This window comes from Catharus ustulatus, chromosome 5 (genome assembly GCF_009819885.2).
Source record: "Catharus ustulatus isolate bCatUst1 chromosome 5, bCatUst1.pri.v2, whole genome shotgun sequence".
Taxonomy (NCBI): Eukaryota; Metazoa; Chordata; class Aves; order Passeriformes; family Turdidae; genus Catharus; species Catharus ustulatus.
The window spans coordinates 57,419,308-57,444,688 of record NC_046225.1 but is presented as its reverse complement, the minus strand read 5'-3'; the positions used below and the strand labels follow the sequence as shown (position 1 = coordinate 57,444,688).

Below are 25,381 nucleotides of genomic sequence, written 5' to 3'. Positions count from 1 at the left end.
TTGAACAAAGGTTCTCCGTGGAGTGTCACTTTGTAACCAATTCAAGGCTTCAAATAGCTATTGTTTTAAAAAATTGTCAGCTATAGAAATTGTTTTCCCTTCAGAGTCCAAATCCTGTCAGATCAGGGTGATTAAAATGTTGCATTAAAAAAAAAAGGGGGGGGAAGGAAAAGGCAATCTAATCTCCCCTTATAAAAATTAAAGCAGCGACTCAGTTTTTAAAGTATCATGGACAAAAAGCTGTAGCCCATCTATCATTCACATATGGATCCATGTAATGATTCTTCAATTAGAATTATTATCTGTAGAGCAGCTGAAGACTGAGAACTGCTGATACACTGCAGATGAGAACATTTGCTAGTCTCTGGGCTCCAGCCTTTCTTAAAAAATGATGATCACACAATATAGATTGCTCGGTTTATATGTGTATTAAGCTGCAATGCCAGCATTTACATTTGCAACATTACAATTTTGCTTTCTTAGGCTCAGGAGAATTTGCTGCATCTGGTAGATTTTATTTGCTTTGTATCTTAGGCAATTGTTACGAGCAAAGCACAAACAGGCAATATTATTGCTCCAAGTCCTTTGTTTTGTTGATTATCTCAGATACTACAAAAAAAAGTAAACTAAGAGTGGGCCTGTGAGATGGGTCATTCAGTGTCAGTTCACTTGCACTATATTATCCCAGTGCTATTTTTAAAGGCACAGCCATCTGCTCCCTCATTTCTTCCACCTGTATAGATCTAGACAGTCTAAGATTCAACATCAGAGAAAAAGAAAAGCACCTCACACAACAGCTGTAGGCCCTGTAAGGGGGTAAAGTCACTTCAGTCATTCAGACTGCAGCAACCTGAGTGGCCCCTGCCTACCCATGCACCCAAACATCACACTGTGACCTAGAAGATGATGGAGAAAGGTAACTGCATAAATAGTAGCTGTGAGACAGTCTTACTAAATGGGCATTTCTTCTTGGTGTTTCTACTAAGGATTCCTGCTCTCTGTACCCTGAGTATGTACTGAAGCCCAGGCAGCCTTCCAGATGTCTCCCTCACAATGTAGAAGCAGGAGGCAGCAAGCTGAGCTATGTGAAAGTCTTTATGTACACATATCACTAGAGATTAGAAAAACGGCTGCAAATGAATTAAGAAGCTTTTCTACTTCACTGTACAATCTTGGAAAGATCTTCATAGAAGGCAAATACTGTTAATGTATTTATTATTTGTTTTACAGTGCAGTTTGATATATGCCCATGCCACTGCCACCTTTCACAGCACTGCTTTTAGTGGGCAGAGCTGCCATAGCCATGAAATCTCCCTGTAACTGTTATACAAAGGAAATTGCATACCTCTGCTCGTGGGTATATGCTCCAGTGTTATTTCACTACTTTATTATAGACATTACTGAAGAGAGAATAAGAAATTTATACTCTTACTTGAAAAATGCTTTTTATCCTCTACTGAATCTCCTGTTTCAAATACACTGTAAAGAAACAAGTCTCCTCCATTTACTTGGAAGGATATTGCCATTTGAATTACTTAAAATTTCCTTACATTTCTGTGACATTATAGAATGGTTTTGTCTCTAAAAAATTATTATTAATTAAAACTGAAGACATTTATGGGGATAAAGCAAGTAAACAAAACTGAAAACTGGTACAAATGCTTAACAAAGCAATATAACATGAATACTCAGTTCAAGAGTTTATACATTGTGGTGGGACACATTTCTCAAAATAATTTAGATTTTCTCACTTCAGGTGGCTTAACTAAGATCTGTGAACTTGAATGACACAAATTATATCTTATACTTGTTTACAATAAAAGCCATCACCTTATTCTTTTAATAAAAAATGTGTAAAAAGTAAAAATCAAAAACTACTTAGGCCTATGAACTCTTGCTTAGAGCTTTGTTGAAATTTTCAACTTTGATTGCAAATGGAAAATATTTCAAAGACAGAAAAAAACATTAATCGAGGAAGGAGTTTAAAATCTGTATTAGAAGTGAGTGAATTACTTTCAGCAGACAATTTATTATGAGACCAAAAAAGGCAGAAATGTCTTCCTCTCAGAGAAGGTAATTGCTGTTTTCTTTATTCAGAACCAGGATACTACTCATCAAAATGCTTATTTTAACTGCTATCACACATCTCCCTAAACTCTTGTAGTGATAGTGCTAACATTCACATTCTGTGACTGGTCATCTAAATCAATAACCTATACTAATTCAGGCAACATCAAAAACCAGGAAGAAAGGTATCACTAAGGCCTGGTGTTTTTCACTGGCTGCTCCAATATACAGAACACTGAGGCAGTAAACTGCAGAGATGCAGCTCCAAAGTTTGTGCAAGTCTTACAGATTGGAAAAACTGAGGTACAGCATGGTCTTATTAAAAAAAAAAAAAAAAAAAAAAAGAAGAAGGAGGGGAGGGCAGGGGAGAGGGAGGGGAAAGAGAAAGAGAGAGAGAAAGAGAGAGAGAGAGAGAGAAAGAGAGAGAGAGAGAGAGAGAGAAAGAGAGAGAGAAAGAGAGAGAGAAAGAGAGAGAGAAAGAGAGAGAGAAAGAGAGAGAGAAAGAGAGAGAGAAAGAGAGAGAGAAAGAGAGAGAGAAAGAGAGAGAGAAAGAGAGAGAGAAAGAGAGAGAGAAAGAGAGAGAGAAAGAGAGAGAGAAAGAGAGAGAGAAAGAGAGAGAGAAAAAGAGAGAGAAAGAGAGAGAGAAAAAGAGAGAGAGAGAAAGAGAGAAGACAAGCCATTTACATCTCTTAACAGCCACAAGGGCTCAGGGGCCAAGTTACCTGGCATGTCTCCTAGGATGGGTTTGTACAGCAAACAACAATGGTGACTGCAGTCTGGGGAGCTGTACCTGCACAAGCTTGAATCAATCTAACATGTAACTCCAGCAATAACAGTGTGGAAGCAGCAGTTTCAACTTAAGCTGCAGATACAATGCACCTCATTAACTGAGAGCGCCTTCATGATGATTAGTACATTATTAACTCTCCCATATAAGCATCAACTCTTGCATTAATTCTTTTGAATGTGCTGGGCAGGCAATCTCTCAAAAGTACCACTATTTTCATTACGTGATTTACAGAGGATTCTGAAGGATACATGTCTCAGATCCCACCCAATAAAGTGACTAAAATGTTTCCTGACATTTAGAACTCATTAATTGTGGTATCCTGAACAACACTACATTACAAAGAAAATGTCTTTAAACATTATGCTTATTTTGAACAGTAAATTACATAGAAGCTATGTACAATGTAGTAACCACATTTAAGAATAACTACACATTTTGCAACCTGCAGCACTGTCACTCCAGTGATAAAAAACCTTTGTTTGAGGAACAGACCATGAGTCTATTGTTTGCTTAATGAATTCAAATCAGCAACTGCACAGATCCACAGAAGCAACAGTGCCAATGACAAGAGACACGACAAATAGGGAAGTATATAAATTTCAACAACAGACTAAAAATGCCAAAATACTCTCAGGCCTTACTGGCTCTTAAAACTGATGCACTATTCCTACATGACATTCCTCCTTTTCAGTGAGTTTTTGATCTGGCTACCCTATCAAATGAGAAGAACAAAAATATAATAAACAAAGCCAAAATCCCCAATGACAGTACGTCTTCACAACCCCTGACTTTCAGTATTAAAGCTCTTTTGGGCTGCTGAACTATGCAAATGTTTTCAAGACCTGAGTACTGACAGGATATGAGGTACTCTAGGTTTTTTGGCACTGGAGGCTGACTGGTTCTAGGTAGTTCATGACAGGTGAGAACACCTCAAAAACATTACTATTCCAACTCTGTCATTTACTCATGCAGTTTGAACACTGTATTTAGTAAGTGCTATACCAACATTTGCATAAATCTTTGAAAAGAAACTAAAACACATTCACCGATGAAAACCAAAGAATTTTAGGAGCAGAGAAATGCATTGTTTGGATGGTCTACACCTAGGAGGGAATTCAGTCACCAACCCAGACAATATTGTTAGACAAAATATGTGAATAAACACACTGTGATTTAGTAAACACTGGTACAAATAGCCAGATACAGATTGAAAGACAAACTCTAAGTCTTTGTGAACATAAAGCTGTACTTTGGCAGATATTAAGTGCATTTCATATATTGCAATAAAACTTGTGTCTGGTCCTTCGTTCTTGGAGAAAGTATAACCTACTTTCTTAAACCTGGATTCCACCCAAATTTTTATTATTGTTTTCAGTAACAAGAATATAAGATCAAGAATAAATTTTTGCAGTGCAGATGCACAGTCCTAATCTAATACAAAGCTGACATACTTCTGACAAAACGTTATCTTCCAGTGTTACTAAATCTGTATCTTCTAGTCTTCAAGTTGTTCTGTGGCTGTGTTAGCATCACTTATTTCATTTATACTTTTTTCTTGCTTTGCTTCTTTTCTAAAAGTCTTCAAACACTTGTCAAGTCTTTTTAGGAATACATCAACATCTTGTTTTTTAATTCCAATTGCTGAGGCAGCATTGAGGTAAGCACAAGGATAATCATTTGCATGTGACATAAAGCCTTTAAAAGTGTAGTTATTCACAGTTTGTACAGACCTACAGGGAACAACCCTGAAACAAACAAAATCAGGAATTAGTTAAAAGATGCTCTGACATTTTATGTGGTACCCTAGGTTGAACACAACTACACAAATTCCTACTGAAGTAGGGAGTTGCTATTCCTTCCACTGATGCTCAGCACCAGCATAACTTAAAATCTGTTAAAATACCAGGTCAAACAGTATATACTACAAAAGAATTACTTACATAACAAAAGGGAAAACCTGAAACCTTCACATCAGGCAAAGAATTAGAGAGTTTTAACTTCAAAAATATAAACTCTTGAACAATTTCAGCCAAAGATGGTTAAAATTACAGGACCAGCCAAGGTTAGGACAGGCAAATTAAAATGAGCATCTAACCACAGTACATATAGATTTACTGTCATTCATCTGTGCAGGAAGTGGAATAATCCAAGCTAATGAAGCATACCTTCTGACGTGGAAACATTCAGCTCTGCTACAAAAAAATAACATTAAGTTTATGGCAGAAGTTAGCATGGCAGCAGTAATATTCAGATTAAGGAATGCTGCCAAAACAAATTTTAAATCATGTTCTTCTTCTAAAAGGTTTAAACCAAAATCATTAAAAATTATTTGGCTTGCATTTCATTGTAACAGTATCTCTAAGAATAAATTCAGCTCAAACTGGCTCAGGCTATAGATTTTTAATTTTTTAATTTTTTTAAACACAATTAGTTCCAGAAAGCAGAATTTTTTTCCATTTGACAAAAAGCCATGTAGGATATCAAAAGCTTATTCCCTTGACATCCACTATAACCATATTTGTACTGCAATAAACAAAACAAAGATCTTCCATTGTAGCTTAGATCTAAACTGTAAGATCAGACAACATCTGGAAGCTAAATGAAATCAAGGGATACCAGGGAATAATGGCACTAAATTAAACAGGCATAGATTACCTATTTAGGTTACCAAAGTAGACACAGAAAGCCTTACTGCTAACTCAGGCAGGGAGACATTACTACTCTATAACAGTGATGAAGAAGGGTGATTACACTCTAACTCGTTATTGTTAGACTGCCTTCTGTAATCATGACACAATTGGTATAAAACACTTCACAGGATTTCGTACAATATATGCTAATACACCCCCCTACTCCCCCAATTTTTCAAATTCATAGTACCCTTACCTTGCCCCAGAAACTTGTCTCGTGAAAAGCATAGATCCAAGCTGGGTAACAGCAGCATCATTAGTTTCATCTAGATTCTTCAGTGACATGGCTAAAGTAACACAAGTTCATGTTAAAACTTTTACAAAGTTGCTCTTTCACCAAAGAGCCACCACAAATGACAAACTGCTTTCCAAACAGTAAGAATCTAGCCAAATATTTGTGTTCACATACAAAGGAAAAAAAAAAAAGAACACTACGTATAATAATCTTAAATTTTTCCACAAGCTGTCATAGATTACTTTCTTGGTTAGACATCAGCACAGGTGGGCAGTATTATTTTGGTGTTCAGCAGAATTTTCGGTTAGAAGAAATACCTTGAGTAGGAATTCCATAATTTCTTTTACAACACTAAGATGATGAGCAATTATACCCCAGTTTGTTTTAAAATCTACTTTTTATGAAGTATTACTACATGCTAACATCTTCAGTCTGTCTTGAATTCATTTCTGTCAAACAAATATGTTGGACAGGAGCAAAACTATGGGTCTGTTACTACACTACTTTTATAGCAGATTGCCTTACTGGTAACCTTACTGAATTATTATTCAATTTAGTAGAGTGTAGTGATGTTTAATAAATAGAAATGGTATGTGCAAGTACATTATGAATCCACAGTATATTAGATTTTATTTTTAAGTTAAAACCCCAACAATTACCTAAGGAAATGGGATTATGTGGTGTGTCTAACAGTCTCTCATTGTGGTTATCTGCCAGCTTCTTCAGTTCGCTTGAAAGATATGAAAACATCTCCTGAAAAAAAAAAATGCAATACTTTTGTTATTAGCTATCAAACAGAGAAAATAGCACCTATTTCACAAAACTGTTATGTCTCCATTACATCCTACAGATGCTCAGCTGATTCTCTTTTCATGTGTACCAAGTAAGTGGATCAGACAATTCTCTGAAATAATTCTATAAAGGAACAGCTCAATTTCCTGAAAACTGTTCTTATCTCTTAAGCTGATACAGAAGTCTCTATCTAGTCTAATATATGTGCTTGGGATGTCATTCATTCTCTCTGTGGTCCTAAAACTAAGGAGGCAAAAAATTCTTGAAGAGATTCCCACTGTCCAGCAGGTCTTTTCCCACCCTACTTTTCACGAGCCTTCCATACCCTAGCCCCCTAAGCCGCTGAGAATGAACTGTTACCATCACAAATGGTCACATTCTGGCAAATTGCCCCTTACTTTGTCTTCTCTCGTTTAATACATTCCAGACTAAAAGCAGCATATTTTGTTACCGTGTATCACACAGTCATATTTCCCCGGTGGAGAGACTTCTTTTTCTGTATGAGAATAAAAATCCAGACTCTTAGAGTGGCTGTAAGTACACACTTGACCGTATTCTGTTTCACACAATATACACTCTCCTGATTACTCAGCTCTGTTGAGCAGTCTGTCCTTTTCCTAGGACCCCTCTCCTGTTCAAACTGACTGTAAGAATGGAAATATCTGAACTTCTGCTATCACTTAATTGGATTGCATGTTTACTGTGAAAGTGTAATAAGACTAAGATTCATAAATACTTTGGCTCAGATAAAAGTCACACTGCACATAAAAGGCTGCTTCTCTTACTTCATTTGTATTTTATATCCTTCCTCTTCCCCAGTAGTAATCTATGATAATTGCTCATGCTCTTCCTCAGTTCAATACGTTCCTTTTCAGATATCACCTCAAAACACTTATGGAGAGAGTGAGAATAAATACTATTCTTCTTATTGTAAGCTTTAGCTTTTTTTCCATTCTTTTTAATGCTTAGTCTCTCATAAAAACTAGCAAAAACATACAGACACTGGGTAGCCTTTTTAAAAAATATTAAACACCAGGCTTCTCTTCTTTCAGGCCATAAAAATTGTCCTGCTTATCTGCTTCAGTGTGACTGCCTGTTTAAGCATCCTCATCAATTTCTGGCCCTGACAAGTGATTTTTCATTCTTTAAATAGAATTACCTCTTCTGTCTGTAGACAAGTATCCTGCTTTGACCTGTGGACTCTGACAGATACAAATTACCGCTTGTGATCAAAATTATGCCTTTGAACAGAACCTCCCCAAGGTCTTATGAAACCAAATGAGCTTTGTGGTACCTAAGTGAGAAGAATGTTACAGCTTTTTCTTGAACCACTGCAGGAAACCTTGCCTCCCTTCATGAGTGACTAAACGAACACAGCTCCCCACCTGTACTTCCTAATACCATAGAACAAATTCAGACGGAGAGAAAAAAGTACCCTGCTACTCTCTAAATGAATTAGGCTATTGACACAACTATCCACAAAAACATAAAAGCTTCTGAATTACTTGAAAAAAGCAACAAAATTTGCGAGGTATCTATGTTTAATTATCAGAACTTGAAATCTGTGAAAAATCATTCTTATTTCTTGCAAATCAAGTTGATTTTATGGTTTCAGTTGAGTTTACTTATGGTTCACTCACAGAAGCTGAAAAATATTTGTTTCAAATGTTCAGACACCGCTGCCTTTCCTCTGGTCCCTCAATGTATATAAGCACATGATTAATTTGTTACTTTCCATAATAAGCATCACTTATGTACTAGCCCTTTTATTAGTATTTATTTTGGAATACAAATTATAAATTAATTTTTGCTCCCTCTGCTGGCTATTTACTTCTAAAACTGAACCAAAACATTGTAGAAATACACATAAATTGTGTCTACTCTGCTGAAAGGAATACTGGAAGTATTACTGAAAGTTGATATAAAAAGTTACCCACTGCATAAATATATTAAATTTAATTAAATCTATTCAATTAGATGAGCCTTTACATACATAGGAATTCATTAAACCAAAGGAGAATAGAAAGATAGCAAGTATGTATTTTCATCAGTTTGACTAAAGCTACACAAACACAAATTCAAAGTTTCCCTTTTTTATGAACAACTGTTATTTTGCATCTTTCCATTGGAAGCCCTCTAGATATTTTATAGTTTCAGAAGTTTGTTGCAAAATAGATTAACTGCCTTTTGAAAAAAGGGATTAAAGCAATATTTTTTGTGAGGTCAAATCTATAACCAACCTCCATTATAAAATATTTCTCTTATATGGAAAATTTAAAAGCACCCTAAGCAATTATATATAATTGAGCTCTTATATAATAGATTTTCTGTAGCAGGCACTCAAGTTTTCTCCAATGAAGCCAACTATTATGTTAAAGATACACTGAACAACGCAGGCACTAATTGTCAGTTAAGTTTCATTATTTAAATCACTTTTACCTTAGAAACTTATCACAAAACTTCATTAGGCTAGAGGCATGAAAGCTAAACTATGCAGAAATGTCTTTCTTTCTGGTGCTTCGAGCATTTAAGCCAACAAAACACCTTAAAAAACAAAGAACAAATCAACAACATTTTATACATCAAATAGGCCAAATAACTCAATTGTTTGGATGAAATAGTCTACTTTCACATACATATACAAAAGTATTTTCAAGAAGTGTTGTAACAATTATTAAAAATACCTCAATCATACTATATTTACACTATAAAACTCTTGTTAATAGAACCTACACTAGTATGGGTGACTCTTCTTTTGTTGCTCCATTGTGATAGGCACTGATGTTGCAAATGAGAATAACAACAATATAGAATTCTTCTTATTGTTGCAAACAAGAATAATAACAATAACGACAGAGAACAAGTAAGGAAAATGCCAGTAACTCCAGAGAAAAAGATAGGGGGATACTGAATAAGCCATCAGTCTTATACCAGCTGACAAAGAGGCAACTGATGAAGGCCAGAAAAGTTTTTGTGCAGGGTTGAAACTATCCTAGCTGGCTCTAACCACCCAGTTTGCTCACACTGTGAGTCTGTAACACTCTGCCTTCCTCCCGGTGTCATTCTCATCTGAAAAGACAAGCTGTCCTCAGGGAACAGCCACAGAGCTGCATACGGTGCAGAAGAGGACCCTGTGGAAGAGTCATTTTACAGCCTCTCCACCTTAGACACAGACTGCCAGCTCTCCTATGCTTGCCTGAGACTCATCTGGTCCCATCTTACTTTGCAGCAGCAGCTGTTTTACAGTGCAACCATCACAGCCTCTCCTTCATGGCTCAGAAGGACCTGAGCTTCTGAGCTGTGATCTGAGCAGACCACTTGGTGCACCACGCCACCCAGCAGAGCTGCAGTGCTGAGCGTGGAGGGCCCAGAAGGAGGCTGAGCTTCTTGAAATGCAGCCAAACACATGACAGACTATACTATATGTGTGTGACACCTGCATATACTATACACCCTCCCAGGCAGATTCCCTCGTATTGCAGGAATTTTATTATGGATTTATACTAGAAGGTTTTAAAAATACAAAATTAATTACAGAACCTTCACATCATCATATCATCTGTATCCAACATGTGCCATCTAGGAAAATGTGCCAAATAAACCTTGCTAATCTGATTTGGTAGCATTAACATTCACTTTTTTTTAAGGGTCTGTCTTAACAACAGCAATTAACGCATTCTCTCTTCAGCACTTGTGATACCTTGAGTTCAAGCTCTGTGGCCCACACCTCTCCAACACAGGCTCTAAGTATGGAGGCCTCTCTGAAATTTCCGTTTGTGCTTGGCACTTGTTTAATTACACATCATCATTTAAAACAGTGCATTTAAACTAATTTGCCTCCAGCTACTCTGAAGTTTGAATATGGTTACATATACTTTACATGAGGAAAATCCTGAAATATTCTCATATTTGACATGCTACAGCGTAACAAGCTGACTAGAAAAAAAACGAGGAGTAACAAATGTCTATCTTGCTTTGAGAATAGCTGAATTTTTTACATTTTTAATATCCCTCATTAAATGCCTCTCTTTTTCCTCCATCATATGTAGAGCAGCAATACAAATTCACACTGAATTGTACAAATAATTTATTCCAATCAGAACTACATCAATGATAACTCATGTAACATAAACCCAGTGTTATACTGAATTGTAAAACCCAATCAATTTCCTTCTGCTCTGTATGATTTTAAGTATTTTAGATACATACTCCATAAGGACATAAAAATAACTCCAGTTTTACTCTCAGAAAGTAAGCAGACAGGTGAATATCAACATAAAAAGCTCTATTACATCCCACAGTAACACAAATATGCATTTAAGAAAATGAGAATTATCTTGATTATTAAGTCCAATGAGGAAACCCATAAATGCAGTAAACAAAATAAAGGCATCACCTCTTCAATAATACCGGTATAATAATTAGTTTAGTGGATTAAAAGGACCACATTAGATAATAATAGGTATTAAACCTGGCCTGTAGGGTTCTGAATGTAAACCCTGAATGTAGAGTTCTTGCTTTCTGTGAAATTTGAGATGCCAACCAAGCCATTGTTGTTTATGCCAATACACAGTGCAACAGCTAGATTTACTTCATGTCACCTCGTTTAGACACACACATACATATACGATAATAACAACTTTTATGACCTAGAAATGTAAAATACAGGACATAACACAACCTGTACTGAGGCATCAAAATTTGCTATAAAAACACAAACTTTACATTAAAGTAAAAATATTAACAGATTTGACTATGGACCAGCTGTTATCTGCATTGCAAAAGAACCTAGAATTGCCTACTGAGATCAGAAAACCACTGCTCTAACCATCACATAAACATATAAAAAGGAATTCTGAGAAGTCAGTACTCCATCATATCACTACATATAATCTCATACTCTTGGACAATTGCACACTCCACAACTCCCAGTTTGTACAAAAAAAAAATCCCACTCCATGTACATGCTCCTCTCCCTCATATAATCTCTTCCCTTCCTGTATTAAACAGCTAATCTGTGTAAAAGAAAAAATGGGCAGATTATTTTGTTCCTTGCTTGTGCGAAACTAATCTCTTCTCAGTAATATTCTGGTCTTTTTGGCCTAAGTTCAAATAACCTGAAGTAACACCCACACGAATGAGGATCAGGTAAAAAGAGAAAGAAAAGAAAAACACCTGAAGTTTTTTATAGCTGATTTTCTTTTTGTGTGAGTAGGTGCAGCTGCACCAATATAGAAAGGAGTACTCAATGTCAAGCTATAAATAGTTCCTGCTGGAAGCTTAATAGCTCTGCTTCCTCAGAGCACAGGCAATAAACTATCACTATTGCATTTTTACAATTCAGGAACAAACAGATTTAAGCAAAAATGTTTCTATTTCTATAGCAAATCCAATAAAAGAAACATATTTATGCCATATATAAGGCTGTGTTTATAGAGTATACTCACATTTGAAATAAAAAGACCATAAGTTGTAAAAATATAATACTGCATTCACTTTAGAATTCTACTTCCAAGAAAATTAGATGACTCAAAGTATACAACTATTCATTAAGACATTTATGAAATAATAATTATTTATATCTCAGACAATATTTCTCATGCTCGTTATACATCTGCTACTGGTAGATATGTAACAACAAAATCAGTTTTGTAGAAAACAATAAATTCATTTGAGATTCTTTTGGACATAAGAGTAAAGGTGAGTAAAAAGTAAATTTGCTTTTAATGAAGACACAAAATGTAAGTGGCAATACATACAACAGTCCAGAATAAAATGTTGCAGTAAAGGCAAAAATGGTAACTGCTTTTGGTATTTCACAAGCTGCTTTCCCTTTACCTGCACAGATCACTTCTTAGTATTGTAAGGGTGCTAAGTTGGTTTGGTTTTCTATAGTCTAGCTATTCCTGTGGGATCTCAGTTCCCACAGAATTAATGGACGCTCCTATAAGCAGCTAGAAGTAAGTCACAGCATCCAGAACTACTGCTCTGCCACATAATCAGAGACAGCAGCAAGCTGTCAGCAAGAAACAACTGGAACATAGTTTTCAAATAAAATAATGAAACAGATAATGCATATCTTAAAATTATTAATTTAATAGTACTTAATTCCTTATATAAAACCTCTATAAAAAGAATCTCCTGTGTTGCTATATAAAGAGAGAAAAATCAGGCATGTATTAATTCCAGAATTAAGGATAACTCAAGAAATACAAATTCCAACTTGACATCACTGGATTTTTGTGCAAGTGCAAATATACTCAACTTAAAACCCATAGTCTGTGAAAATCTGAGAAGAAACGCAACTGTGTGTCTGTATGAATAACTAAAATGACAATATTCTTCTCTTTTTGTGGCAACGTACAGTATTTATAACCCAAACAGAAGTTGTGATTCTCCAGAGAACGTGGCACACAAACATTTAATTAAGCACTATCATAGCTCAAAAGCACAATAGGGACAAGAAAGGAAGAGTACAGACCCTGGGTTACTTTGAGTGTGCAATCTCCTGTCCTGGAAGCAGTGTGACCACGATAAAACAGTATAGCACTTCTCCATTTAAGGTTTTGTGGACAAAATTCTACTCAATTAGTCACATTTAGGAACAACAAATATGAATCCTGTACAAGATAGTACAGAGCCTGCGTTTAGCCTCCCAGTTTGAACAAACAACAAACGGAAATCATGCTTACACCATTTAGACACGAACTAATTATATCACACTGACTTTCCAGATTCAGAGCTCTGAGCTCAGAATAAGTTCAATGGCTTTCTAGACAGAAATTGGATCTACTACACAAAGTAGTTTTGCAACAAGACTTTGTTAACAGCTGACTTCAAGAAAATACTGCTTGCCAAGAGGCTTACCTTTCTCTCTCTCAGTAACTTTTTGTAGCCACTGGTTCCCAAAGACAGAAGTGTAATGAGGACATCTAAAGAAGGAGACGCAGATGCTCTTCCTGAAAAAAAAACAAAAAACCCAATACACAGATGAAAGTTGCAAAAATAAATTTTATGTGAAAGAAAGCTGATAATCAAGTTTTCTACAGTTTTTCTATATGGCTGAAATCAGCCCATGAACAAGTTACCTGGATACATTTTGCTGATCTCCTGAATGAAGGACTCATTGAAGCCAGCAATGATAGCACCACCTACTGGAACCATAAAATTTTTGTCCAAGCTCTGAACAAAAGCATCTATTCTGCCAACTCGAGCACCCTTTATCAAAAAGGACAAAAAAATAAAATCCGCAGCATACATTAGAAAAAAGGCAAATATGGTAGCATCATAATTATATTACAGTGTAGCTAAAATAAATATAATTCCTGAATACTGCATTTGTGATCAAAACATAAAATTGCCTCTTTTGGCATTGCTTACTATTAGCACCATTTTCTGCCTAACATAGTACCTTACAAATTCCCATTTTGCTGCAATTTAAAATATTGATTTTAGTTCCTGCAAGCCTATGTGTAGCTCCTTTTCAGCAACAACCAAAAAGAAACCCTTCAAAATTTAATGGGAATTATATAGTTAAAACTGTTCAACCCCAGGCAGTTTTTACAACTCTAACAATAAAAGGCTACAAGTTAATGCTTAATTAGAAAAGCTTTTTTCAATACATATATAAAACTGCATTAAAAAAAACAGGCTTATTACAGCACTCCTTCTTCTAAGGCTGCTTTCAAAATCAAGATTCAAGTAACTTCTTACAGTTATCCCCCACATCCTTACACCTAACCACTCCTATTTTCAAAGGGCAAAATGTAGATTCTGCAGTACACCTTCAATTTGAGTAGCACCTAACTCTGAACTGTACCATTAAAAAGTACGCAGTAAAAGAGAACTTGAAAAGTAGGTTAAACCCCATATATATCAAAATACATGCAAACACATATATTTTTAAGACTACATACTAAACGTAAAAAGTAGAAACAGAGTTAATACCTATGGCAATCAGATGGAAAAAAGCAGAGCTAACTAAACCTCATTTATCAGTTCTATATTTTGATAGCTTAATGCACAGGAGATAGGAAGAACAGTCCAAGTTTGTCAGTTTTTTGTTGGGAACATGAATGCCAGCAGCTACCATTTGATTCAATTGACAGGAGACCACCAGAGGAAAAGCACAACATGAAATGGTCTCAAAAGGTTTTTACCTGTGGTACTCCTGCAAAAGTTGTATTCACAATGGGTTCAGCATGTACATATTCCTAAGTACTCATTAATAATTACTTTCTCATAAACAGAAAAATTTCTAGTACAAATAATAAATTTTGTAAAAAAAAGTAAAACAAATCTGAGCTCAAATGTATACATTTGCATAAGCAAGGAACAAACAACCTATTAAGTCTAGAAAAAAAACAGAAACAAACATGGTAAAATTCTATTTGCAGCATTATAGTCTGAAATGTTTATCATTAGAACATTTCATGCAGCAAAACCCAGCACTTCCACAGCCTCATTCATGTTAGCTTCTCACTAAACTTGAGCAAGTTAAATACAAAAAACATGTACTAAGTACATTACAAATAAAGCATATACCATTTTCTGCTTCATAAATTCCCTAAGTCTTTCAAGATTTAGAAATGCCAACACGATGGTCTTTCACAATTGTACATTAAGCTGGTCTGTGTCCTGTTAGTAATGTCTTAGCAATCAGAAAAAATATGATCAGCATATTTTAAATTACTAACAGTTCAGGATCCTCTGGGTCCTATTAAAATAGAACCCCCTATTCTTTTGAATAGGTAACAGAAAAGAGAATATTGAAGAACAATGGATATACAATACAATGAGGAAAAGTACAAGAATTCTGTTTCATGACTGATTTTAGATATCAATCAACATCCTCTTCAAATTACAGTAATTTCACGACTATAAGGCGCACCCTTTTGACTAAAATTTTCCTCCGAACCCGGAAGTGCATCTTATAGTCCGGTGCGCCTTATATAATGGACAAAGTTCAGAAATTTGCCTACCCGGAAGTGAGAGCTGCAAGCCGCGGGGGAAGCCGGCAGGGCCATGGCTGCCAGGCGGAGGCGGGGCGGAGCAGTGGCGGGCATGCCCTGGCCCCGTGGAGGCGGGACGGCCCCCCTACAGGCATAGCCCGGCCCCGTGGAGGGGGCACGGAGGGGCGGCGGCCATAGCCCGGCCCCGGAGAGGCAGCATGGAGGGGCGGTGGGGATGCCCCAGCCCTGGTGAGGTGGCACAGAGCAGCGACGGGCATGCCCCGGCCCCGCCGGATACAGGCAGGCCTGGGGGCTCGCGGCACCGCCCCTGCCGGGTACAGGAAGGCCCGGGGGCCCATGGCTGCCGGGTTGAGGCGGGGCCTTGTCCAGCAACCACGTGGGGGGAGCTGGGGGTGGAGCCTTGCTGCAAAAAAAAAGTGTGGCCTATAGTCCGGTGCGCCTTATATGATCTACAAAGTTGCCAATTTTGCTGACTCCCGGGGGATGCGCCTCATAGTCCAGTGCGCCTTATGGTCGTGAAATTACTGTAAACAGCAGAAACTGTTCAAACTAAGCAACAGAAATTAAATTTTTTAACATAACACTGAACTTAAATCAGTTTCCTCAGCCATTCTCGGTGCCAACATATTTTAACAGTGACAACTTCTATCAAGTGTTGCTGTAGAATCCTGTACCTTCAGTTAAAAATCTGTAACTCATTCTGTTGAAGGCTTAATTTCTATTCAAGTATGATCCATTATGCCACTCTTACTCAACAACTTTAGGAAATATTTTAAGAAAGCTTAATAAGAATACTTTTCCATTATAAAGACACATGAACATAGACAAAACCTAAATAAATTTAGGGTTACATGAAACGCACATAATAGAAATAACTACCATGCTTAAATACTATTTCTGTGTGATATGGTTTCCCAGAAAATTGCTCAAATATCAGACATGCATGGGATTACTCGCAAAGTTAAGAAGCATCTGATAAAATTTGCTAGGTTGTCTACAATCACAGATTTACTTATACTTGCTAAAAAATATTACTGGAAATACACAGCTCCTACCTGCTGGATAAGATGCATACATTTTGAAGACTGAACTCCATAGGCATTGTTGACAATATGTGGAATGTCATAATTAGCACAAATCACAGCCAGTTCCTCTAGCCTGTGAGCATAAAATTTTAATTTAGAGAAGCATTGATTACTGTACCTCATCTTACAAGTCAGACCACTAAAAGACTGACTGGTCTACAATGAAGCCAGAAAAAGAAAAGCAACTTTTTTGATTAATACGTCAAGGCAGTATTTGCTATCTTAAGCTATGAAAGTTAAGATGAAAGTTCTATTGGCTTTTACATATATTGCAAATTGTTGATCTAGTCTGAGATTTTTCTTGCTTCACTTAAAGTTTTGTCTGGACATCAGTTAATATACCTCAAACTGTTCTGCTTTAGATACAAGCTTTTTTTTTTTTTTTTTCCTTTACTATTAACTAACATAGATTCAGCAAGTCACTTTTACTCCTTTTCTCTAATATTCAATGCAAAAACAGTCTGTAGTAGTTTCAAGAGTGTCTTGGGAATCAAAACCATCCTACAACAAAAAGTTTTTACATGTTTATTTCAAAGAATAGTATTTCAATTCTTTGGCTTGAATCTCACTCGCATGTTTCAGATGAACCGATTAAGAGAAAAGAAATTCTTTAAAGGAACGGACAGCCCTAAAATATCTGAATATGGACATCAACTAATGGAAAATTTGTTCAGTTGTTTACTCTTCACTTGCCTTTAGAACCCCTGAAATCCAGTGAGCTCAACCTGGACTGATTAATCAGTAAAATTAAGATTCATGTGAGCACACTGATAATTTTAAGTAAGATCCTTCAGCATTTTTAACATACATATATGCAGTACCCTTTACTGAAGCACTCCAATCATGTTATATTTTTTAAAAATTACTCAATATTTTCCCCAAACTTTTGAATTTATTCTATTTATTCTATTTTTAGAAGCAGAATATATTTGAAAAAATTAGGCAATATAAAATAATTTAAAGTGATGATAAAGGTAATATTACCTTTTAAAAAAATCAGGAAACTCCACTTCCAATGCATTTTTACTCTATCTCCTTCTGTACAGCCTCTCACTGTAATTTACTGACATACATATAAAATGTGACAGAGTATGGAAACATTTTCCAAGAGGTGGCATTCCTTTGCATTCTATTTCTACTACATTGTCTAGTGTTATTCTGCAATGCAAAATTCTGCAGCAAGTGTCATAATAAATTTTCCAAACATAAATCCTTAGGAAATCATCATCATATTATCCTTAAAAAAAAAATCAAAAGTACTTTAAGATTAGGAAGCACCAGTAATATAATATACATATTGATCTTCTACAGTCAAGGTATTACTTCTCAGGAGCTGGATTTCCAATAAATTTTTCACATTTATCAACACAGAATCACAAAATATTCTAAGTTGGAAGGGACCCACAAAGATCATCAAGGCCAACTTCTGGCTCTGCAGAGCACAATTGCCCTGAGTCACATCCTGTGCCTGAGACCATTGTCCAAATGCTTCTTGAACTCTGCCAGGCTTGGTGCTGTGGCCACTTCCCTGGGGAGCTGTTCCAGCGCCCAGCCACCCTGTGGGTGAGGAACCTTTTCCTAATATCCAACCTAAACCTTCCCTAGCTCAGCTTCAGGCCATTTCTTTCCGTTCTGTTGCTGTCACCACAGAGCAGAGATCAGTGCCTGCCCCTCCTCTTCCCCTCATGAAGAAGTTGTAACTGCAATGATGTTTCCCCTCAGTTTCTTCCAGAGTGAACAGACCAAGGGACCCCAGCTGCTCCTCATGTGGCTTCCCCACACTAACAGAATACTTGAAGAAACATAACAATATGTAGGGCAAAGCTTTTGCCTTCTGATCTGCTGGTTCTTCATCAGACGCATTCCTCACTTTCTAGAGAGACTCAAAGGAACATAGTTTCCTTCTTACAGGCTTTTTTTCAAGTGCAGGCAGAGAATTTCACCAAACTAGAAACACAGAGGGGTACAGCTATGTACGCTCACCTTTCTCACCCTCTGAAAAATAAAGGAGCAATCAGCTATCTTCTAAAAGTATTGAAAACAGAAAAGTATTTTTCCTAAAAAATATTCTATTGAACAATTAGATCCATTTTGCAATACAGAATGAGAATGCTACAGTTTGAAGATAATGTGTTAGCATGCAAGGGAAGCAAACAATGCACAGCACCTGTATGTACCTGCACCTCCTTCCAAGGCCTAGAATGCAGCACTGAAAGTGCTACTAATCATATCATAAAAACACTAACGTAAGTTGGCTACTGAAGTTCTTACAAGTCACAAATACAGAAATATTTCCCAGTTTGTTCTTCATTTCTTTCTCTCCTGTTTGTTAAAGCTCGTGAAAAGGAAGCTTTGTTCTTTTTTTCTATTACTGAAAATAAAAAGATACAGAACTCTGCTAAATCCATAAACCAACTGAAAAGGACATTTCCCTTTGGTTCTCTCAAATACAGTAGTTTTAGAAACACCTTAAAGCACAAGCAGGTAGAATACTGAGAAAATGGGTGTATATACACCTAGAGAATTACTCCCACTGAGTTAAACAGTACTTCAAAGGAAAGCCATAGGTACAGCAGCCATAAAACTAATTAAAATTTTAAAATATGACCACCACAACTAAATAAAACCTTACAAATGCAGATATTTAAAGAGAGACATTTAAAATTGCACCCTCCAGAAATGCTGTCAGGGTTTTCCTTCCTATAGGAAGATGAAGGTTATGGCCTTCAATAGTTGACAGTTTCTTCTAAACAGAAAGTACGTTCAAATCTTCCTATATCTGTGGTATATCACAACATAGTGCCATTGCCTAATAATTCATCTCTTAGTTGTAGAGGACAAAACAATTGCAGCATGTCAAAAAGAGGAAGCAGATAAGGAGAAGATTCATTTACCCAAGCTATAAAACAGACCATTCAGTTTTGATAGCTGTGATTTAAGTTAGCCAATAAATCTGCAAGTCAGCTTCAAGCAATGTTCATAGTATTCTGACAGAATTATATGGTTTTAACTCCCATCTTTCCCTCTAGCAACTAGGTTAACCTATGATGAATACTGGCTTTGTTTTTTTTTTTTAAGGTAGGAGAGGAAAGGGAAATATATTTTCACTTGCCACATTTCAGAGTCAATAACATTTCTTTCCTATGCTTGTGGAGGAGAAGAGTAGAAAAGACAACAGTAACATTAAAACATGGCATTAGCTATGGAGCTACATTTCCTGGATTATGTTTTCATTAGAGTCTACTTTTATTACTTCCCTGAAACTTTAGGAAAACCACTAGCAAAATGACATTAATTGCACCACAAGAGAGCAACATTAACTTCATTTATACAACAGAAGAAAAACCTTCTGTGTAATTCTCACATTTTTTAATATACTTTTCTGGAAGGGTATTAAAGAACATTTACTAACTGTTGGCAGAAGCAATTCTAGGAAGATGGATGTCAAAACATGGAGGTGTTGGTTGGTTGGATTTTTGTTGTTGTTGTAGGGTGGGGAGGATGTTTATTTGTTTCAACAGTAACAAATAACACACTTCTTACAAAGACTGTTTACCTATCAGGAACCCTTGGAGCAAAGCAAGATGTTGTAGAATGCACACAAAGAATATTTTCAGCACCAAGAGCCTTGATTTTGGCCTCCACTGCTTCGAGGTCTGTCCGTAGCTCATCACCTTCTAACATATTTTCTATCACCACAGGCTCAAAACCTGACCAAAAAAAGTGAGAAGTGAATGTAACTCAAAGTCTCTGAATAATTGCGGGGTTTAGTTGCAGCATACATTTGAAAAACACTTCATGCTACTGTTGTTCTAACAGATTCTAACAGAAAAGACTGTGCAAATCAGACACATTGTCACCTTCTGATCACAATTCCTAGGACACAAATTCTTGCATAAATTTGAGAGAGAGAGATTTGAACCATGAGCTTGGTTTTACATAATTCTAAGGATAGCAAATTAGGCATCTTATTCTGAGGGCGAACTGTAACTTTCTTAGTATTGTGTTCTCACTCAACTCCTTTATACACCTCTGTACCACTGCACACACCTGCATTTTGCAAGGCATTAGGAAGACAGCATGCATGTTTTAATTACACATTAGAAATCAGGAGTGCACAAATAAAGCAGAACTACCATGCATTAGGCCTTTTTTAAAAATCTTACTACAAGGATATGAATTGATCCTCTGATAGATGGAAGTTTCATATCTGTAGGAAGAACACACACTGTGTCATCAATCAGTTACCTTCTTACCTGCAGTTATCATTGATTTAAAGCAAGATTTCTGGTCTATACGTGGCCAGATAATGTACTTTGCCTTTGGTCTCTTGTGTCTCAATGTTAAAAAACACAGAGTTAGACTCATGCCTGTTGCCATAGGAACCACAAAGCAACTGGTCACTGTCCGGACACCTGGACATAAAAAGCAAGTCAGAAGTTAACATGAAGAATCCATTACGTAACTTTACAAACAAGTGAGATTTTTCAAATTTACACCTACCTGCCAGTTTTAGAACATCCAGAACTACTGAATTAGTAAGTTTGTTCAAAAGGCTTGAACCTGCAGCTTTAGGCTGTACTGCAGAAATATCACCTGATCTTCCAATTCCATGGATCAATCTAAACAAAAGAAGTTGAAAACACACATCAAGTTTTTTCACATTGCAAAGTCATAATTGTTGCTGACTGAAAAGAATTCAATTTGGTAAACAATTGTGGAAAACTTCGCACCCAATGCAACACCAATATCTGCCACAATCAATTCAATTTTAACAAACTACAAATATTTGCATGAAATTTTGTATGGTTTTTAAACAGTAGATTAGCAATGTTCCTGCATGCAAGCAAAAACTTTGAGAAGACTCATAGCAGCAATACTTTTATGATCTTAAGTGTACCTCAGCACTTCTTGATGTTTGTTGAAATAGCATTATAAATGCTGACATGTTCAGACACACAACCAAGGAAAACAAAAATGAGTTGTCTATAGTGTAGTATAGGCATAGTGATATTATAGATACTCCCTTGACAAATGCTTCATCTCCATAAGGCAAGGAAATAATATATACAAAGCCATACATATCTCTATATACATGTATTGCTTTGCCTGTCCCATACATCTTCATCTATCATTTTGCTATGCATGTTATCTATCATGTAATATGACGTCTCTCTGCATTCTGCTTATAAATGATGGTTATAAACTGCATTTATAAATATTGAACATTATTTAGTTCAGGAGTGGAGGATCCTGAAGTAATTTATAAAATACAAGCTAACAGAACTAACTTTACCCATGGCCAAAATGCAGCAGCTGCTCAGTTAAGCTAGTAACACATACATCTACTTATGGCTTTAATTCTGTTTTTGGCTTGGCGACAGAATAAAACGCAATCCAATGAGTATATGACATTCAGAACTTCTTGGAGCATGGTTTTACAGCTTAAATTAATTTTTCTGTTTCAAGTTCTAAGTTGAAATCAACAAACACTTGATAACTGAAACTTACATATAATCATCACTCCACTTAAAATATTTTCTTCCCTCATTCCTGCTATATTCTGAATAGCTGTCTCATATCAGTACTTTTTATTTTGTGCACACGTGTACTCTCTCCTAAGAAGCAATTTTCCCCCTAGACTGACCCTTTACTAAGCTAAAAGGAGAGACAGCTTAGAAACCATCTCCTGCTATCTCCATCACTCTCAAAGTCACCTGTATAACTTATTGCAGAAAGAAGTGGAGGGGAGGACACGTTACTATTACTGACACTCACAGGAGAAGCAGGATGCCAGGTGACAGAGCTGCATTGGAACAGTAGTGAATGCCAGTTCAGGCTCCCTCTAGCCAGAAGCCAGGCATGCTTTTTCCAACACTGTCCAAAAGCAGAACTTCCCCAGCCTCCCTAGTCTAGAGAGCTGTACACAAAACTAAAAAAGAAAAAGCCAAACTGGTGCATTAATGGATTTCACCATGAGTTTTTCATGGTACTTCAAGGTTTATGAAAGCCATCAAGCCTAAGTAACTCAACCCCCATATGGTAAAGCTTACTAAATTTCTGGCCTCTAGTATGTGAGAAACATCCTGGAACTTTCACTTGGTTTCACTCCTGTTGGATAAAACATCACAGCAAGGTACTAGCATAAAATTCAACACACACATGAAAAAGTACATTCATAAGGAAATTAATGCAGAGCCTCTAAAATTATAGCATCCAGCATACCCATTAAGTAAGTGTCAGAAGGGCTACAAGCTAATAAAAGCTCTTAGTCTTTAGAGATCTCCTTACTTCATATAAAATCTATTACAGGTGAACTGGGGTTTCATCTGCCTATCAACTAATTACATTCTAAAGCTATTAACAAATTTAATAAAATACAAACAGCTGTTCACTGTCAATGTTCAATATCGTGCAACTACAATGTACAATAGGTTTTAAAAATATACAGATGACAACCTGCACCTTGTTTAAAAGGCATGTAAGGCATAGATTATTTTAGAAGTGTAAGATCTCTGCTTCCCTTGTAGAGGACAACTCAACAACTTCAGCTTCTACAAATTCAGCATACAGGACATAATCCTGACAAAACATTTTTGCTTCATTCAACACTTTCTAATGAGTTATTAATGAAAATTTGATATAGACAGCTGTATCAATTCAATTATTGCATTATATTATTTTCCACAAATGCTATCAAGGTCTTAGCTAAACAAAACCACAATAAAATATACCATTGGAAAGCATTAATAATAAACCCGAATAATTCAAACAGTCAGTAATTTGTACCTGTAATGCCTTCGGGCAACAAGCCCTGACGCCACTCTTCCTTCCCTCTCACCAACACCACAGTTGCCCAGGAAGTTATTGCTATCCATTATAGCAAGTTCATGAAGAAACAATTCAATGGTGCTTTCATCCCATCCATCTTCAGGACATTTCCCCTTAATAATAATAAGATATGAAACTTGGAAATGAAAAATTAACAAAACTTTAAGCAACTTGTTTGATTATTGTTACCCTTCTTTCTCATGCTAAGTAGCAGCTTATTTTCATTATTCTCTCTTATACTATCTATTGTAATGAACCTGCATTCAGAGAAAAGTTAAATACTGATTTTTCCGTGTATTAAATACAATTACATTAGCACATCCCGACATTAAAACAATCAGGATACTTTTTCCCTTCAAGTGTTCTCTACGGTACACACAAAACTACCGCAGGGCATACATGTTAATTACTCGCTAAAAGACTATAGATTATTTGATGTATTCTCTAGACATGATGTATAACTACAAGAACTCAAGAGGGAAAACTGCATAGGGAAGATATTCAGATATTAGAGAACCAAAAACATGAGCAGAAGGGAAATCCAATTTTAATGTAATACATCTTCCTATCTACATATTTTCCTCTCTAGTTATTATCTAATAGGGAAGGAAACCATTTCCAAAATATATCAAAACCTGCAACCAGAAACATGCTCTTTCTTGTGCTCTTCACTGAATTAGCAACTGCGCCCACCTTTGCAAACTGCAGGTAAGATTCTCATAGGACAGGGACCCATAAAATCATGAAGAGTTTTTATAGCTCCAGAGGCTTTTTCACATGTCCCAGTAATAAAACAACCAATTCAGTAAATCTAGTTTCTCAAGTGTGGTATCAAAGTTAAGTTGGAAACAGTAGATGATATGACTGAGGATGCTCAAGAACCAAAACATCTGCTGATTCATGGACAATGATTTTTACACGCTGGAGGCAATGAAATGCATTGTTTTGGCACAAGTATCACTTTTTATCTCGTATAACAATGTGCTAATATTTTACTGCTTTTAAACATTTATTTAACTGTTCGCTGGGCCCTTCTCGACAAATGCGCAAGCCAGGGCGGTAATTTTCTCTTGTCCCAAACGCGGCCTTTCCCTGGGGGGCTCGGACAGGTCCCGGCCGTGACGGCAGCGGCTGTCCCGAGCCAGAGGTGACGCCAGAGGGCAGAGTCCGTGAGCCCCGCCGGCCTGCGCGCTCACGGGGCTGCGCGGGGCCCCTGCCCGGCCCGCGGGGAGGCTTCCCCGCCGAGCCCGGCTGCTCGCACGGCCGGCGGGCGCCTCGGGGCCGCTCTGCCCGCTCGGACCCCGGTGCGCGGAGGGCAGGGGGAGCAGCTCTGCCTCAGAGCGGACGGTGGTGCGCGGAGAGCGGGCTGCCGGGGGCTGTGCCCCGCTCGGCCCCCGGTGCGCAGGGCCGGGAGGCGGCGGCCCAGTTACCTGCTCCAGCAGCGCCCGCAGGCGCAGCTCGTGCGCGCGGCGGCCCTGCGCCCCCTGGCGCACATAGGCCGCCGTCACCAGCCGCTCGCTGCAGCCCTGGTTCTCCGCGTTCATGGCCGCGGCGCTCCCGGCACCGCCGCCGCTCCCGCTCCGCTCCGAGCGGGCCTGTGCGAGGCGGGCACTTCCCGCCGGGAAGGGGCGGGCGGGGGCGGTGCGGCGCACGCGGTGCCGCGGAGCTCCGAGGCCCCGCCCCGCCGCCAGGTCCGCGCAGCGGGCAGAGCTCCGCGGGGCCGCCCCCACCCGGCCCGGCCCGGCCCGGCCCGGCCCGGCCCGGCCCGGCCCGGCCCGGCCCGGCCCGGCCCGGCCGCTGGGCGGGGCCGGGCCGGGCCGGGGCAGGTGCGGGGCCAGAGGGGAGTGGGACTCAGCTGGGGGTCTGCAGCAGGCCGTCCCGCTGTGAGGGGCAGCTCGCCAGAACCCACACTGCTGGGC

General features: G+C 37.8%; 1 protein-coding gene across 2 annotated transcripts; it reads right to left on the bottom strand.

The window, feature by feature from the left end:
• Nucleotides 1-3,203: 3,203 nt before the first annotated feature.
• SEPSECS (Sep (O-phosphoserine) tRNA:Sec (selenocysteine) tRNA synthase) lies at nucleotides 3,204-25,093 on the bottom strand. 2 transcript variants are annotated; one of them, XM_033060969.1, is made up of 11 exons: nucleotides 24,893-25,093; nucleotides 23,421-23,575; nucleotides 21,135-21,253; nucleotides 20,888-21,046; nucleotides 20,188-20,341; nucleotides 16,602-16,704; nucleotides 13,663-13,792; nucleotides 13,442-13,533; nucleotides 6,442-6,535; nucleotides 5,744-5,834; nucleotides 3,204-4,602 (listed from the first exon to the last, which is right to left on the bottom strand). In XM_033060969.1, the coding sequence occupies exons 1-11, from the start codon at nucleotides 25,004-25,006 to the stop codon at nucleotides 4,353-4,355; spliced, it is 1,461 nt and encodes a 486-aa protein (XP_032916860.1). In that variant the 5' UTR covers nucleotides 25,007-25,093; the 3' UTR covers nucleotides 3,204-4,352. The 2 variants fall into 2 exon arrangements, with proteins under 2 accessions (XP_032916860.1, XP_032916861.1); XM_033060970.2 differs by lacking the exon at nucleotides 24,893-25,093 and adding an exon at nucleotides 24,156-24,621.
• Nucleotides 25,094-25,381: the final 288 nt, after the last annotated feature.